General features: G+C 46.9%; 2 protein-coding genes and 1 long non-coding RNA gene across 3 annotated transcripts; 1 reads left to right on the top strand and 2 right to left on the bottom strand.

Moving 5' to 3' along the window:
- Positions 1 to 5,877: 5,877 nt before the first annotated feature.
- LOC120678410 lies at positions 5,878 to 6,403 on the bottom strand. The gene is made up of 2 exons (XR_005676518.1): positions 6,273 to 6,403; positions 5,878 to 6,206 (listed from the first exon to the last, which is right to left on the bottom strand). It is a non-coding gene; the product is annotated as an uncharacterized LOC120678410 (long non-coding RNA).
- A 528-nt stretch (positions 6,404 to 6,931) lies between these two features.
- LOC120679864 (60 kDa jasmonate-induced protein-like) lies at positions 6,932 to 8,540 on the bottom strand. The gene is made up of 2 exons (XM_039961527.1): positions 8,165 to 8,540; positions 6,932 to 7,773 (listed from the first exon to the last, which is right to left on the bottom strand). The coding sequence occupies exons 1-2, from the start codon at positions 8,438 to 8,440 to the stop codon at positions 7,129 to 7,131; spliced, it is 921 nt and encodes a 306-aa protein (XP_039817461.1). The 5' UTR covers positions 8,441 to 8,540; the 3' UTR covers positions 6,932 to 7,128.
- A 1,951-nt stretch (positions 8,541 to 10,491) lies between these two features.
- On the top strand, positions 10,492 to 11,432 carry LOC120678091 (60 kDa jasmonate-induced protein-like). Its single transcript, XM_039959254.1, has one exon. The coding sequence runs from the start codon at positions 10,492 to 10,494 to the stop codon at positions 11,179 to 11,181; it is 690 nt and encodes a 229-aa protein (XP_039815188.1). The 3' UTR covers positions 11,182 to 11,432.
- Positions 11,433 to 11,799: the final 367 nt, after the last annotated feature.

Raw genomic sequence — 11,799 nt, forward strand, 5'->3', positions numbered from 1 at the left:
TCCGGATGTTACCGCGCTACCGCACGCGTCCTCGTCTAGACCATGTCTGTGACAGGCCAGCCGTGCTTGGTGGGGCTCGGCTTCCCACTTTTATGCACAGTGGGGCTCAGCTAGGGGTGGTAACTGGTCATGACCCTAATGTTTTCTTCACAATCTAACTTGATCTTTAAGTTTTTAGCTCAAAATTATATAAGATTAGAGCCCGACCCTTTTAGGGTCCGTCTCTTAAATTATCTAGGTTAAAACTTAATGCCCTTTACCACCCCTAGGCTCGGCCTCCTGTGGCGGCGCCCCCGCTGGGACACGGTGCCCGGTGGCAGTGTGGAGCAGAGGACGGAGATGAGGGAGAGGGTGGTGGGGTCTGTACGGGTTAAATTGTCTTTCACAAGGAGTTTAACGGGTTTTTTTATGGAAAATACAACATAGTGTCGTAAAAGGAACTAAAGTTAAACTCGATCTTCAAGAGGGAGTGAAAATTTTTTGAGAGCCGAGAAAGGAGCCGGTAGTTTTTCCTGTGTCAAATCAAATAAGACATTTTCGCACTGATCGCACTGACCAACAACAGGCCCAGGCCCAAAACTTAGATCGACGCACCCCCACAGTCCAATTAGACTCGTGATGATTTCCTTTTTAAAAAAAAGAATGGTTGGATTCCCTTGAGAAAAGACTCGTGAGAACAAGATTTGCAGTGCGCTACACGTGAAATCAAATTGCACATATTATTTCTAACCATTTCCTGCAATTGAGAAGAAAAGCTAGTGTGTAGGAATAACTACACATAGGTTGTCAAATTATTTTCATAAAACTGATTTATACTTCCTCTGTCCCAAATTACAATTTGTTTTGGCTTTTTAAAAGTATATTTATATAACTTGGTAATAGATTTTACATAACTTGGTACATGGCCTCTATAAAATTTGATAATACCACCACGAACAAAATTATAAATTGATAGAACCATTTTTTGTTTATAAGTTAGCATATTATCTCTATCTAAGTTATATAAGTTGCTGGATACCAACTTATGAGTATATAACTAATCTAAGTTGACAAAATAGTATGAAATAGTTTCAAGTATAACATGAATGTACTTCGAAGACAAATAGTTTCAAAATAGCATATAACTAATCTAACTTATTTGAAGAAACATAATCCTACAAAAATGAATGTACTTAGACCTTACATTGCCAGCTCACAGACACGATGAGAGCTCTCACCAGCGTCCAAGCTGTATTATAGAAAATATCATTGTAAACGCACAGTCACTCATAGAACATAACCGAGCCGGTGGTGATAGCCCATCACCAGCGGTGATGATGGACATGATCGCCAAACCGACGGTTATACTATCCACCCATTCCAACTTCCTCTCCCTCTCATTATTCTATCTGATTACTGCCACAGAACAGACCTTTGATTCTTGCCATTTGTCCCGGCTATAATTGAGTCTGATACTAATCTAGATATTAGTCCTGGGTCCAATGGCTAGGGGATGAAAGGGCTCCTTAGTCCCGGTTGGTGGTTCCAACCCAGACTACAAAGCCAAACCCTTTAGTCCCGGTTGGTACCACCAACTCGGACTAAAGGTTCACCCTTTAGTCTCGGTTGGTAGTACCAACCCGGACCATAGGCCCCTTTAGTTCCGGTTGGTGGTACCAACCCAGACTAAAGGGTCGTCCACGGGTTAGTTCAAAAGGAGGCATCTCATGTAGAGTCACAAGCGTTGTGTAGGCAGGGTGGCAAGGGTGCTGGGCACAAGATGAGAGGTCACGGGTTCAAATCCACAGGGCATATAATTTTTGAGACAACAAGGTGTTTCTGTACTAGTGGATCCCCCTCCTCTCGTCTCCATTCTCCCACGCTCCCCTCCTCCCTGCCAGCACCTCCCTGTTACCCCAGTATTCCCCTCGAGCACCCACCTTCCCTACCCTACCCCCCCACCACCACCACCATTTTTCGCCGAGCTGGTACCTCCACCTCCCCTCCTTTCTTTCTCCCCCCACCGACCCTCCCCTCCATTCTTTCTTCCCCGCTACCACTCCTCCGATAATGGTCAGGAGACAAAGTGTCAGTCGATGCGATCATAAGTGCTATAGGAAATTTCGTCCAATTTTGTAGACTCTGATATGGGCCCAATGGGAGCTAATGGACGGAAGTGTTATAGAAAGAACAAAAACTAAACCTGAGGTCATATAACATAGCAAATTGTTTTTTGGTAAATTGGATTTCTACCATTACAATTGTTCGTGTTTGGAAGTCTACCATTACAATTCATCAAATTGGAAAGATACCATTACAATTCTATCTCTACCTGGCCCATGCCATTTTCTACCCTTGCCGCTACCCTAGGCGCACTGACAGGCGTACGGGGACATACAATTATTTCGTATGGATGATTATGCCCTTGGTAGGACTAGGAATATGGTGCTGGTTCTTCTCCATGTTCCCCTTGCCTGCTCATTCTTCTTCCCTTTCTTCATCCCGATGGCGCAAAACCTAACCCTAACTATGTTCCCGTTCGTCTCCCCGAGGAGTGCAGACCCTAGAGCGTCGAGGGGCTGGCGATGGCGATGGCGGAGTAGTAACGCTGATGGAATTTGCATTGCAAGCGATCCCCATGGCGCGGCTTCCCGTGGTGGTCGGGCGGCCATCGAGGAGAACACAAGAAGGTACATACTGGATCCCTCCCTCGCATTGGTTTAGTAGAATAGATGCATTTGACTCGATTTCCTTGGTGCTAGGCTTGGGTTTTTTGCGCTACAGATTAAAGTCAAAGGTTTCTGTACAACAGACTCTTTGGTTAGGAAAGCGTGCACTAAGGGCTCTACTATTAACTGGGATGTGGAGATAGGATCTTTTACACTTGACTTGTTGATGAAAAATTTGTGCGAAGAAGTGAAATGGAACTCGAACTAGTGTGCCATAGTGTGGTACTTTGATAAGACAGTGGGTGAGGATGTCAGACTTATTGATGAGAGCCAAATGGTTGCATTATTTGAAATGTACAAGTCAGAGATGAGTTGCCAAGTAGTTGTAGGAGTGTTTGACAAATCAGTCAGAGATGAACATGAGTTTGATGCAGTAGAGGCACTGTGTGTGATTCCCCCTGATTAGCCACAGCTAACCTATAATGAACCAGGTGCCGTAGAGCCAGATTCAATGCCTGATATTTTTGCTAACGAAGAGGAGTATGTTGGTGTGGAACCAAGTGCACAACCATCTGAAAATGCACAAACCAGTTTTGCTAATGATGACATTTCTGGTGAAGGAGTTGCAGATGGTGGGAGAGGTGGTGCTTTTGATCATGAAGTTAATGATGCTAATCCTCAGGAGATAAATGTTCTTCATGATCCTGAAAACCCTAGGATTGAGAAGGATGCTTTATTTCCTGACATCATATATTTTTGGAAAGCAATAGGACACTATGTTGTGAAGGAGGGCTTTGAGTTTACTAAAGTACAACCTCACAAGACAAGATTTATAGCCATGTGTGCTGCCAAGGGATGTCCATGGCGCATTCATGCTTCCAGGATCTACGATGAGAAAACAATTTAGGTATGAAGCCATATTCTTATGCTTAGATCACTCTTTCATGAATGCACTTGCCTATTCATATGCCATGTTGTTATAATTGTGCAGATTAAGGTGCTCCTTGTTGAACACAATTGTGCAACAACAAAGCTTAGGGAAGGGAGGATGGCAACTCAAGGATGGTGCGCTGATAGGTTGGCTGATTGGTTGAAGAAGAACAAACACAAGGGACCAAAGGAAGCAAAAGAGATATTAGAGGGGGATTATGGGATTAAGTTGAAGTACTCAAAGGCATGGTTAGGTATGAAGCTGGCTCTTGAGAAGATTCATGGTAAATATGAGGAAAGTTTTTAGCTGCCGTTAGAAATTGAGTTAGAGAGGAAAAACAAGAGGACGTGGTTCAAGAGGATTTTTGTTGCTCTAAAGCCTTGTATTGATGGATTTTTGGTAGGATGTTGGCCATTTCTAGGGATAGATGCCACTAGTTTGAAAAGTAAATATACTGGGCAGCTGGCATCAACCACAGGTGTAGATGGCCTCAATTGGCTGTATTATGTGGCCTATGTTGTGTTTCACTCTGATATAGAAGATAATTGGAAGTGGTTTATGCAGCAGCTGCACAGAGCTGTGGGCTCATTTGCGGGATTAGTCATATGTACAGATGCATGTAAAGGACTTGAAACTGTAGTTGGCAAGGTTTTCCCAATAGCTGAGTACCAATGTATGAGGCATTTGTATGGTAACTTTAGGGAATACTAGTATACTACAGAGGTGATGTGTTCACTGATCATCTATACCCAGCTGCAAGAAGCTATACAGAGTGGCTGTTTAAGTGTCACATGAAGAAGATTCGTGATTTTGCTCCAGATGCCATACAGTACCTAGAGACCCATCACAACAGGATCTTGTATAGATGTGCATTCTCAGAGGACAGTAAATGTGATTATTTGACTAATAATGTATCTGAGAGTTTCAATAGCCAAATCAAAAAGTTCAAGGGGTTACTAATTCATTAGTTAGTAGATGGCTTGAGAGAACTTATCATGGAGAAGAGGTATCTTAGGAAGAAGATTGGAAGACAGAAGCAGGATGGGATTCTGCCCAATGTCATAAAGGATCTAAACACAATTACCAACAACCTCAAAGTAGTGAAGGTGTCAATTAGTGATGATGATATAGCACATGTGACACTGATTGATGACTGGAACAAACATAGGAGGCACACTGTTGACCTCCAAAATCAAAAGTGTTCATGCAGAGAGTGGCAGGTAACATGAAAGCCTTGCAAACATGCCTTGGCTTGGATTTTATCCAATAGGGGACTCCAGATCTCAAATTTTGTGCATGACTACTACTCTGTAGCTAGATTCAGAGCTGCATATGAGGGTCAAGTTGAACCAATGCTAGATAGATCCTAGCGGCTTGCTGTTGACCTTGGATTCAAAGTGTTCCCACCGCTGCTGGGTAGATCAGCAGGCAGACCAAAGAAGCAAAGGATAAGAGGGTGCATGGAAAAAATCCCACCAAAAAGGTCAAATGCAGGAGATGTGGAGGATTTGGGCATTTCACAAAGACTTGCAAAGAGCCTATGCAACCTGAAGAGGAAGAAACAGCTTTAGATACTAATAAGAGGTAATACAGTAACAACTTATGGTTATTTTGTTCTAACTTCTGGTCATTTTGTTCTCACTTATGATATTATTATAGGAAAAGACAAGAAGAAGATGCAGCTTCTGCTTGGCCATCTACTCAGAATGTGGACAGAACTGCTGTTAAGAAGCAGAAGTCAGCAAGTGCTCCTAAGAAGAAGAAAACACCTAAGACTCCTAAGAAGAAGAAGACTCCAGTTAAGAAAAAAACAGCTGAAAGCAGCAACAGCTCCTCTACCATGTGCGGTCAGAAGCCTGAAAGATTGGCTCAACATAGGAGAAGCTTAGATGGTCCTGTTGTCTATCTTTTGAAGCTCATGTGAGACTCCACTGTTCTGAAAGTTGTCATCCTGTTGTCTGTCTTCTGCTTGTCCACTTGTTCTTTTGTGTGTCTAGTTGTGTTGAACTTGAGATGTAGTGGTGCTGTATTTTGAAGTTCAAACTAAAGAACCTATTCATGTAAACATTTATCATGTTTGCAATGTGAATGTTAGTGCTGTTTGGCTATCAAAATTTTGTGCAATTGTCATTTCATTTCACATTCAAATTCTTAGACATACTCATATCTCAGTCATTTAGTCACACATATACTTCAATCTGTGACCAACTAATTCACATTATTTCACAAACAAAAGGTGGCCATTAGAGTCATGCATGTCACGCAGCCAGTTTTGGACAAGTAAAATAACCACAATACAATACAAGGCATTTCACTTCCATATTATAGTCACTAGCATACAAACAGCTAAACTGACACACACAGCAACTACACCCGAAGAATCCATGGTAAAAAATCTCTTCCCATGACACATTTGCTAGTTCAACTCTGAAATCTCCATCTTCAACTTCTAGATCTCCCCCAAAGCCCGTTCAATCTACTGCTGCATGTCACCAACGTGCTTCTTCAGTTCCGATACCCTCTGCATTGCACTCACCATTCCGGTGAGCTTGCACTGCATCCAACCGACCCACATACCGCGTGTATTGCTCTTCTGACCTAATGAATCCACAGGTACTAGGGTATCCCTGCCCAAACCAAAACCCTAACTGTCCAACAACCCAAATCGGGAGCAATGTGCAAGCAATTCTCACCCGCATGTTGTTCGGGCACTTGTAGAACACCTGGTCATAGGTCGTCGGTTGCTTGCTCCGGATCCGGATCTCATGAATGGCACACTCAGGGCATTCCACGAGGCGGGGCTGATTCCCCAACCTGCTATCACCGCTTGCCATGGAATAAGACCCGCTCGCCACCCCTCCCTCACCGGACTCCAAACCTCTCTCATTTCGCCGAAGTGGAAGATGACAGTGGTGGCGCCGCCATGGTTGGGCTCCAGTTTGGGCCAAGAATGGTGAAGAAGATGGGTAGGGCCGGCCAGTTGGGTCGGGAGGGGGGGCTTATTGATCGATGTAGGGGTAACCAGGGAAATACAAAAATACGTACGCCTGTCGATGAGCCCAGGGTAGAGGCAAGGGTAGAAATTGACCTGGCCTGGGCTTATTTTATGAATTGTAATAGTAGACTTCCAAACACGAACAATTATAATGATAGAAACCCAATTTACCCGAAAAATTCAGAGCCAAGAAAGAAATTAAATCATCTTTTGATATCAAATAAGGAATTTTCTCAACACTAAAAATGTGAGATCTTTGTGTTTAGTTGCCTCCAGGCGGAGCCAGCCCACCCTACCCCAAGAACTCCATTAGAGGGAAAGGGGAAGGTGGAAGAGGATAGAGGGGAAAGGAGGAAGAAGAGGGAGAAAGAGGAAGGAGCCTCTAGGTGCTGAGACTGGCTCCTCCACTGGTTGCTTCTCTTATTATTTTAACACTAAAAAAACAATATCAAATTTACATCATCAGCCATATCAAAAAATTCTTATTTGTAATCATTTTAGATTATTTGAGAGTACATAGCCCCTCTCGCACATATAACTAATGGATAATGGGCCTACCAAGGGTAGTTTGACCATGAGACTGTAACTTCGATTTCTGCGCCACTCGTGCCGACGACACGCTCAACATGCTCTCCGGTGATCGCCGGATCGAACTGGACGGCGCCTTTGACAATCTCCTCGCCGGAGTCCCCGCGCAGGTTCAGCTCGATCGTCAGCGGCTTGTGAAGTGGCACCGCGAGCGCTTGCCTCGCCAGCGGCACCAGCTCCCCGGGTTGCACAGGAACGCCCTCGCTGTAGAAGAGCACGCAGCCGGCGTCCAAGAGCTTGCTGCTGGCGATGACCCTCCCGTGAACGCCTGTTGCGGCGGCGCCATCGCCGTCTCCGCCTCCGGCCGGGAGAGCGGTGAGCTTCACGGCGACCCGGCCTTGGACGGCGTTGCTGAGGACGGCGTAGACTACGTCCGCGGGGCCGTACCCGGTGGCGACCGTCTCCGTTATGACCCTGCCGTAGGTGGAGAACTCGCCGGAGACGGTGTCGCAGAATACCCTCCCGGTGTTGCTGTCGTCCTGGTCGTCGCCGCCGCTGTCGTCGGCCTGCAAGGAGGACTCGCCGTGGTTGCCGTCGTGGAGTTGGAAGTCGAAGCCGACTGGACCGTACGCCGAGGTGGCCACTGACGGGCCGGTCAGCACGAGGTTGCCCTGTTTTGGTAGACAGAGAGGCACGAGGAACGTACATGGGTCAGTTTCATTTCTGGCCAGAACTCAATCCTTGGAGCACACCGCAGTAGAGCTGATTTGATGAGAACATTCTCGGAAGACAGAAAAAGAAAAAGAAAGCAGCAGAGTTGGGGAATCGATCGCACCTCGAAAAGAAACAAAATTGCATATAGTATTCTGTTCATCTTAAGTTCTAACAGAATTGGATTTGATGGTCCGATCTGCATCTGATTTGTCTAGTCGCTGTCCCTTTTAAACGCTTGAAAATGGATTGTATTCGTCTTCTACTTGATAAACAGTAGAGCTGATTTCTGATGACATGGATGGTGCTAAAGGAGAAAGCAAGCAGAGCAGCAGAGCTGGGGAATGGCACCTCGCTGTCGCAGGGGCAGGGTTGCGGGGCGGCGGGCTCGTCGGTCACGCTCCACTCCCGGCTGTAGATAAGGTCGCTGCAGGAGTTGCCGCCGTAGAAGAAGATGGTGCCGCAAGGCGGGGACCTGTCTCCTCCTCCTCCACCGGCGGCGGCGGCAGCCGCAGGGACGCGCACGGCAAAAACCTCCGCCATGTCGCGGCCGTGCCTGGGCAGGTCGCCGTACGCGAGAAGCTCCTCCTCCGTCGGGGCGTCGCCGTAGCCGGTGGCTGCCGCCATGTGCTGTACAGTCGCTCCTCCCAGCAGAAAGTGGGATTTTTTTTTAGTTGAGCAAAATGGGTATTTGGACTGAGATGTGAAGAGGATCTGGAAGCGATTGATTTGGGGAGCTTTTATTTCAGGGGACGAGCTCTGCTCGGTGCTCTGCTCTCTCACCAACCGTGGACAGCTATTATCAAAAAAAAAAAAAAAACCGTGGCAGCTGGTGGGTACCCAATACCCATATCCAAACCCTTACCCACCCATTTTGCGTAGGATATGGGTAGAATATTTTTTTATCAAGATGGACAGCTAAGTTGGTGCTTCAGAGCACCCTGATTTCCTGTGTATAGCAACAGGGTGTCTTTCTCTAATGCTTCAGAGCATCCAAAAATTCCTACACTTGAGCTGCTCTTACAAGAAACAGAAGTGCTAGTAGGATAGGCTAAAATTTAGCCAATACTTAAAAATTAAGAAAAGGTATGAGTGCTAGATGGTGCTAAATATTAGCACTCACCTTTAGCTCCTCCAAACGTACTCTAATAGAGTCATAGAGAGAAGTGCTCCTAGTTAAGGATCAATTGACTAGCTAGAATAACATATATATAAGCACTTTTCCAGTGCAGGATTTAATTACACGATTTCATAGAATGACATGTCATCTAAGTACATTTGAATCCTCCAATGCAGTGTTTCATTTCAAGATTTCATAGACTAGCCATGTGAGCTATGTGGTTGGGTGCAATTGCATCAATGAAACTCAATACCAGTACCCAATGCAAGTTTCACTACTCCACGATACCTCATCACCACCGGTTCTAGAAGGCCTTCACCGCTAGTTTGCCCTACCGTTGGATTAAAGACGATAGTGATACGATTCACTATTACCGTCGGATCAAAAACCGACTGTGAAACTGGTAATAATAAAAATTCACCCGCTCCTGCTGAACTGCTGCACCGCTGCCCTCCTGCTGCTGGCCTCCTACTGCACCGTAGCCCTCCCGCACACCGCCGTGCTCCTACTGCGCGCCACCCTCCCGTGCTCCCAGAGAGAGGGGAGGAGCGGCAAGGAGTGGAGGAGTCGGAAAGAGCGGAGCGGTGGTGGGGGACTGGATGATGGAAGGGGAGGAGCGGATGTGCGCCGCGCCATGGATGGGAGGCGTAGTGGGAGATGGGGGAAAGATGCGGCGTGGAGAGAGAAGGAACCAATTAGAGAAGATTGTTGAAGAGTGGAAGAGGGAGGGAAAAATATACTTTGGTGGTAAGAGCATCACCGCCGGTCCGTATCATGAACCGGTGGTGATAAGACGTTTGAGATATACTACTCTGTAGTAGTGTTTCAACAAGTTTCATAGTCTTGGAAACAGAGTGACACAGTTTCATCCTGATGAAATTTCATCTTATTTCCTTCATAATGACCTTACCATATCATCCCAGATGCTGACATGTCACTGTATTTAATACGTATGAAACCTATATTAAACTTGCATCGGGATTAGCCTTAAGTCAAGTTTCAGCACACATGTTTCCTATTGTATATGTTTTGCAAATACTGAAACAAGTGCTCACGTTCACCAACCAGGCACCCCTTTCTATATATACACACACATCAGACGCCATGGAAGTTCATCCTAAGTTGCTTGCTATGGCGCCTGAAAAGTTCGCTCCGTCTCAGACGGTGACATTCAATGTCAGGTCGGACTCGTACACAACGTTCATATCCACTCTCCGGGGCGCACTAGCGGGCAGCAAACCCGACAAGGTGAAGGACCGCCCCGTGTTGGCCAAGCAGACCGGCGAGACCTCCCAGCCGCCGCGGTGGATCCACGTCGTGCTCACCGGCGACGACGGCGCCGCACCCAAGGTGGCCATCCGCAGCGACAACGCCTACATCGCTGGCTTCGCCAACCGGCCCAAGGGCAGGTAATATTTATATACATGCATCAAAAATTGAAACTTGTTCAACTTTTATTTATATATCCTCGTTCGTCATTCTTCAATCATCGTCCCGATTTTTGGACTTGTTCGTGTCGATTTGGTTCGAAAATGACGAGACTGAACTTGTTTCGATCATGTGGTACCAGCTGAGCGCGAGGAACAGCACCCAGCTCTTCAAGGGCGCCAAGATGCTCGGCTTCAATGGCCACTACTCGACGCTGGTCGGCGGCCAGGGCGTCAAAGACCTGCCGACCCTGAAGCTCGGCAAGGAGAGGACGTTGGAGGCCGCCACCGTCCTCTGGAGCTACAAGCAGGACAAGCTGATGGGGTGCGCCGACGCCTACTCCGCCGTCGCCGCCGACCCGCAGCAGAACCTGAAGAGGAAGCTGGCGCTCCTCGCCGTGACCTTGTGCGAGACCGCGAGGCTGGAGCCCGTGCGCGTCGAGATCGACGGTGGCTGGCAGCACGAGCTGTCCATCACCGACAAGGAGGTCCTCTACATCGGAGACTGGAGCGACCTCTCCTCGGCGCTGCTGGCATGGCAGGCTGACAAATTCAAGAACGACGCCACGCATTTCTCCAAGTTTAAAGGCCTCGGGATTAGCGACGGTAACGGAGCTCTGGCGGTGGTGCAGCTCCTGCTCAACAAGCCACCGAAGAAGGGCCTCTTGGCCTGGCTCAAGCACCTGTGGGGGCTTCTGGTGAGGAAGAACAACTCCGAGCAGGTGCTGCAGGAGGAGAAACAATACTACGATCAGCAGAAGCTCGAGCAGGGGAAGATCAGACGGGGACCAAAGAGCTCATCCATCGTTAACCCTCTTTGATTCACCAGTTTATGCACCACTTGTCCGAGAACAAAATCAATACAAAGCACTTGCATACATAATGCATGCGAGAAGCTTTCTCGGTACAAAAAAACAGCCTCCAACTCATAAGTTCACAGCATGGATATGGTGTCAGAAGTGCAAGGAATTTGTAATAAGTTCACAAAATAATGTGGAGTTTGTAATAAGTCGTCGTTCACAGAATAAAGTCGAGGTTGTACGTTGTTTTATGAAAAGTTCAGTTTGTAATCCTTCAACGTTACATAAAATTATGGCAGTGTTTGGTACGGTTGAATGTATCGCAATCTGATTACATGTGGTAACAGATCATCACATTACATCATGTTGTTTGTTTCGGTACTCATATAATCGGATGACGCTGTGATCGGATACGGCCCTTCTAGAAAGCTGATACCGCTCTGTACCCAACGTAATCCAGATGCAGGTATCGACCTATCGTCATCGCCTCCCCTGCTCCACGCAGTGCTGCGACTACTCGCGCGTTCTCGCCCGCATGAGCTAGAGCAAATCCAGCCCCCAGGGACGACAACATCTATACTCTCCATCCTCCCGTTGGTGATCAGTCTCAACCATGTGAGCTAGAAATTTGGGCTTTTG

Source organism: Panicum virgatum, chromosome 6N, assembly GCF_016808335.1.
Source record: "Panicum virgatum strain AP13 chromosome 6N, P.virgatum_v5, whole genome shotgun sequence".
Taxonomy (NCBI): Eukaryota; Viridiplantae; Streptophyta; class Magnoliopsida; order Poales; family Poaceae; genus Panicum; species Panicum virgatum.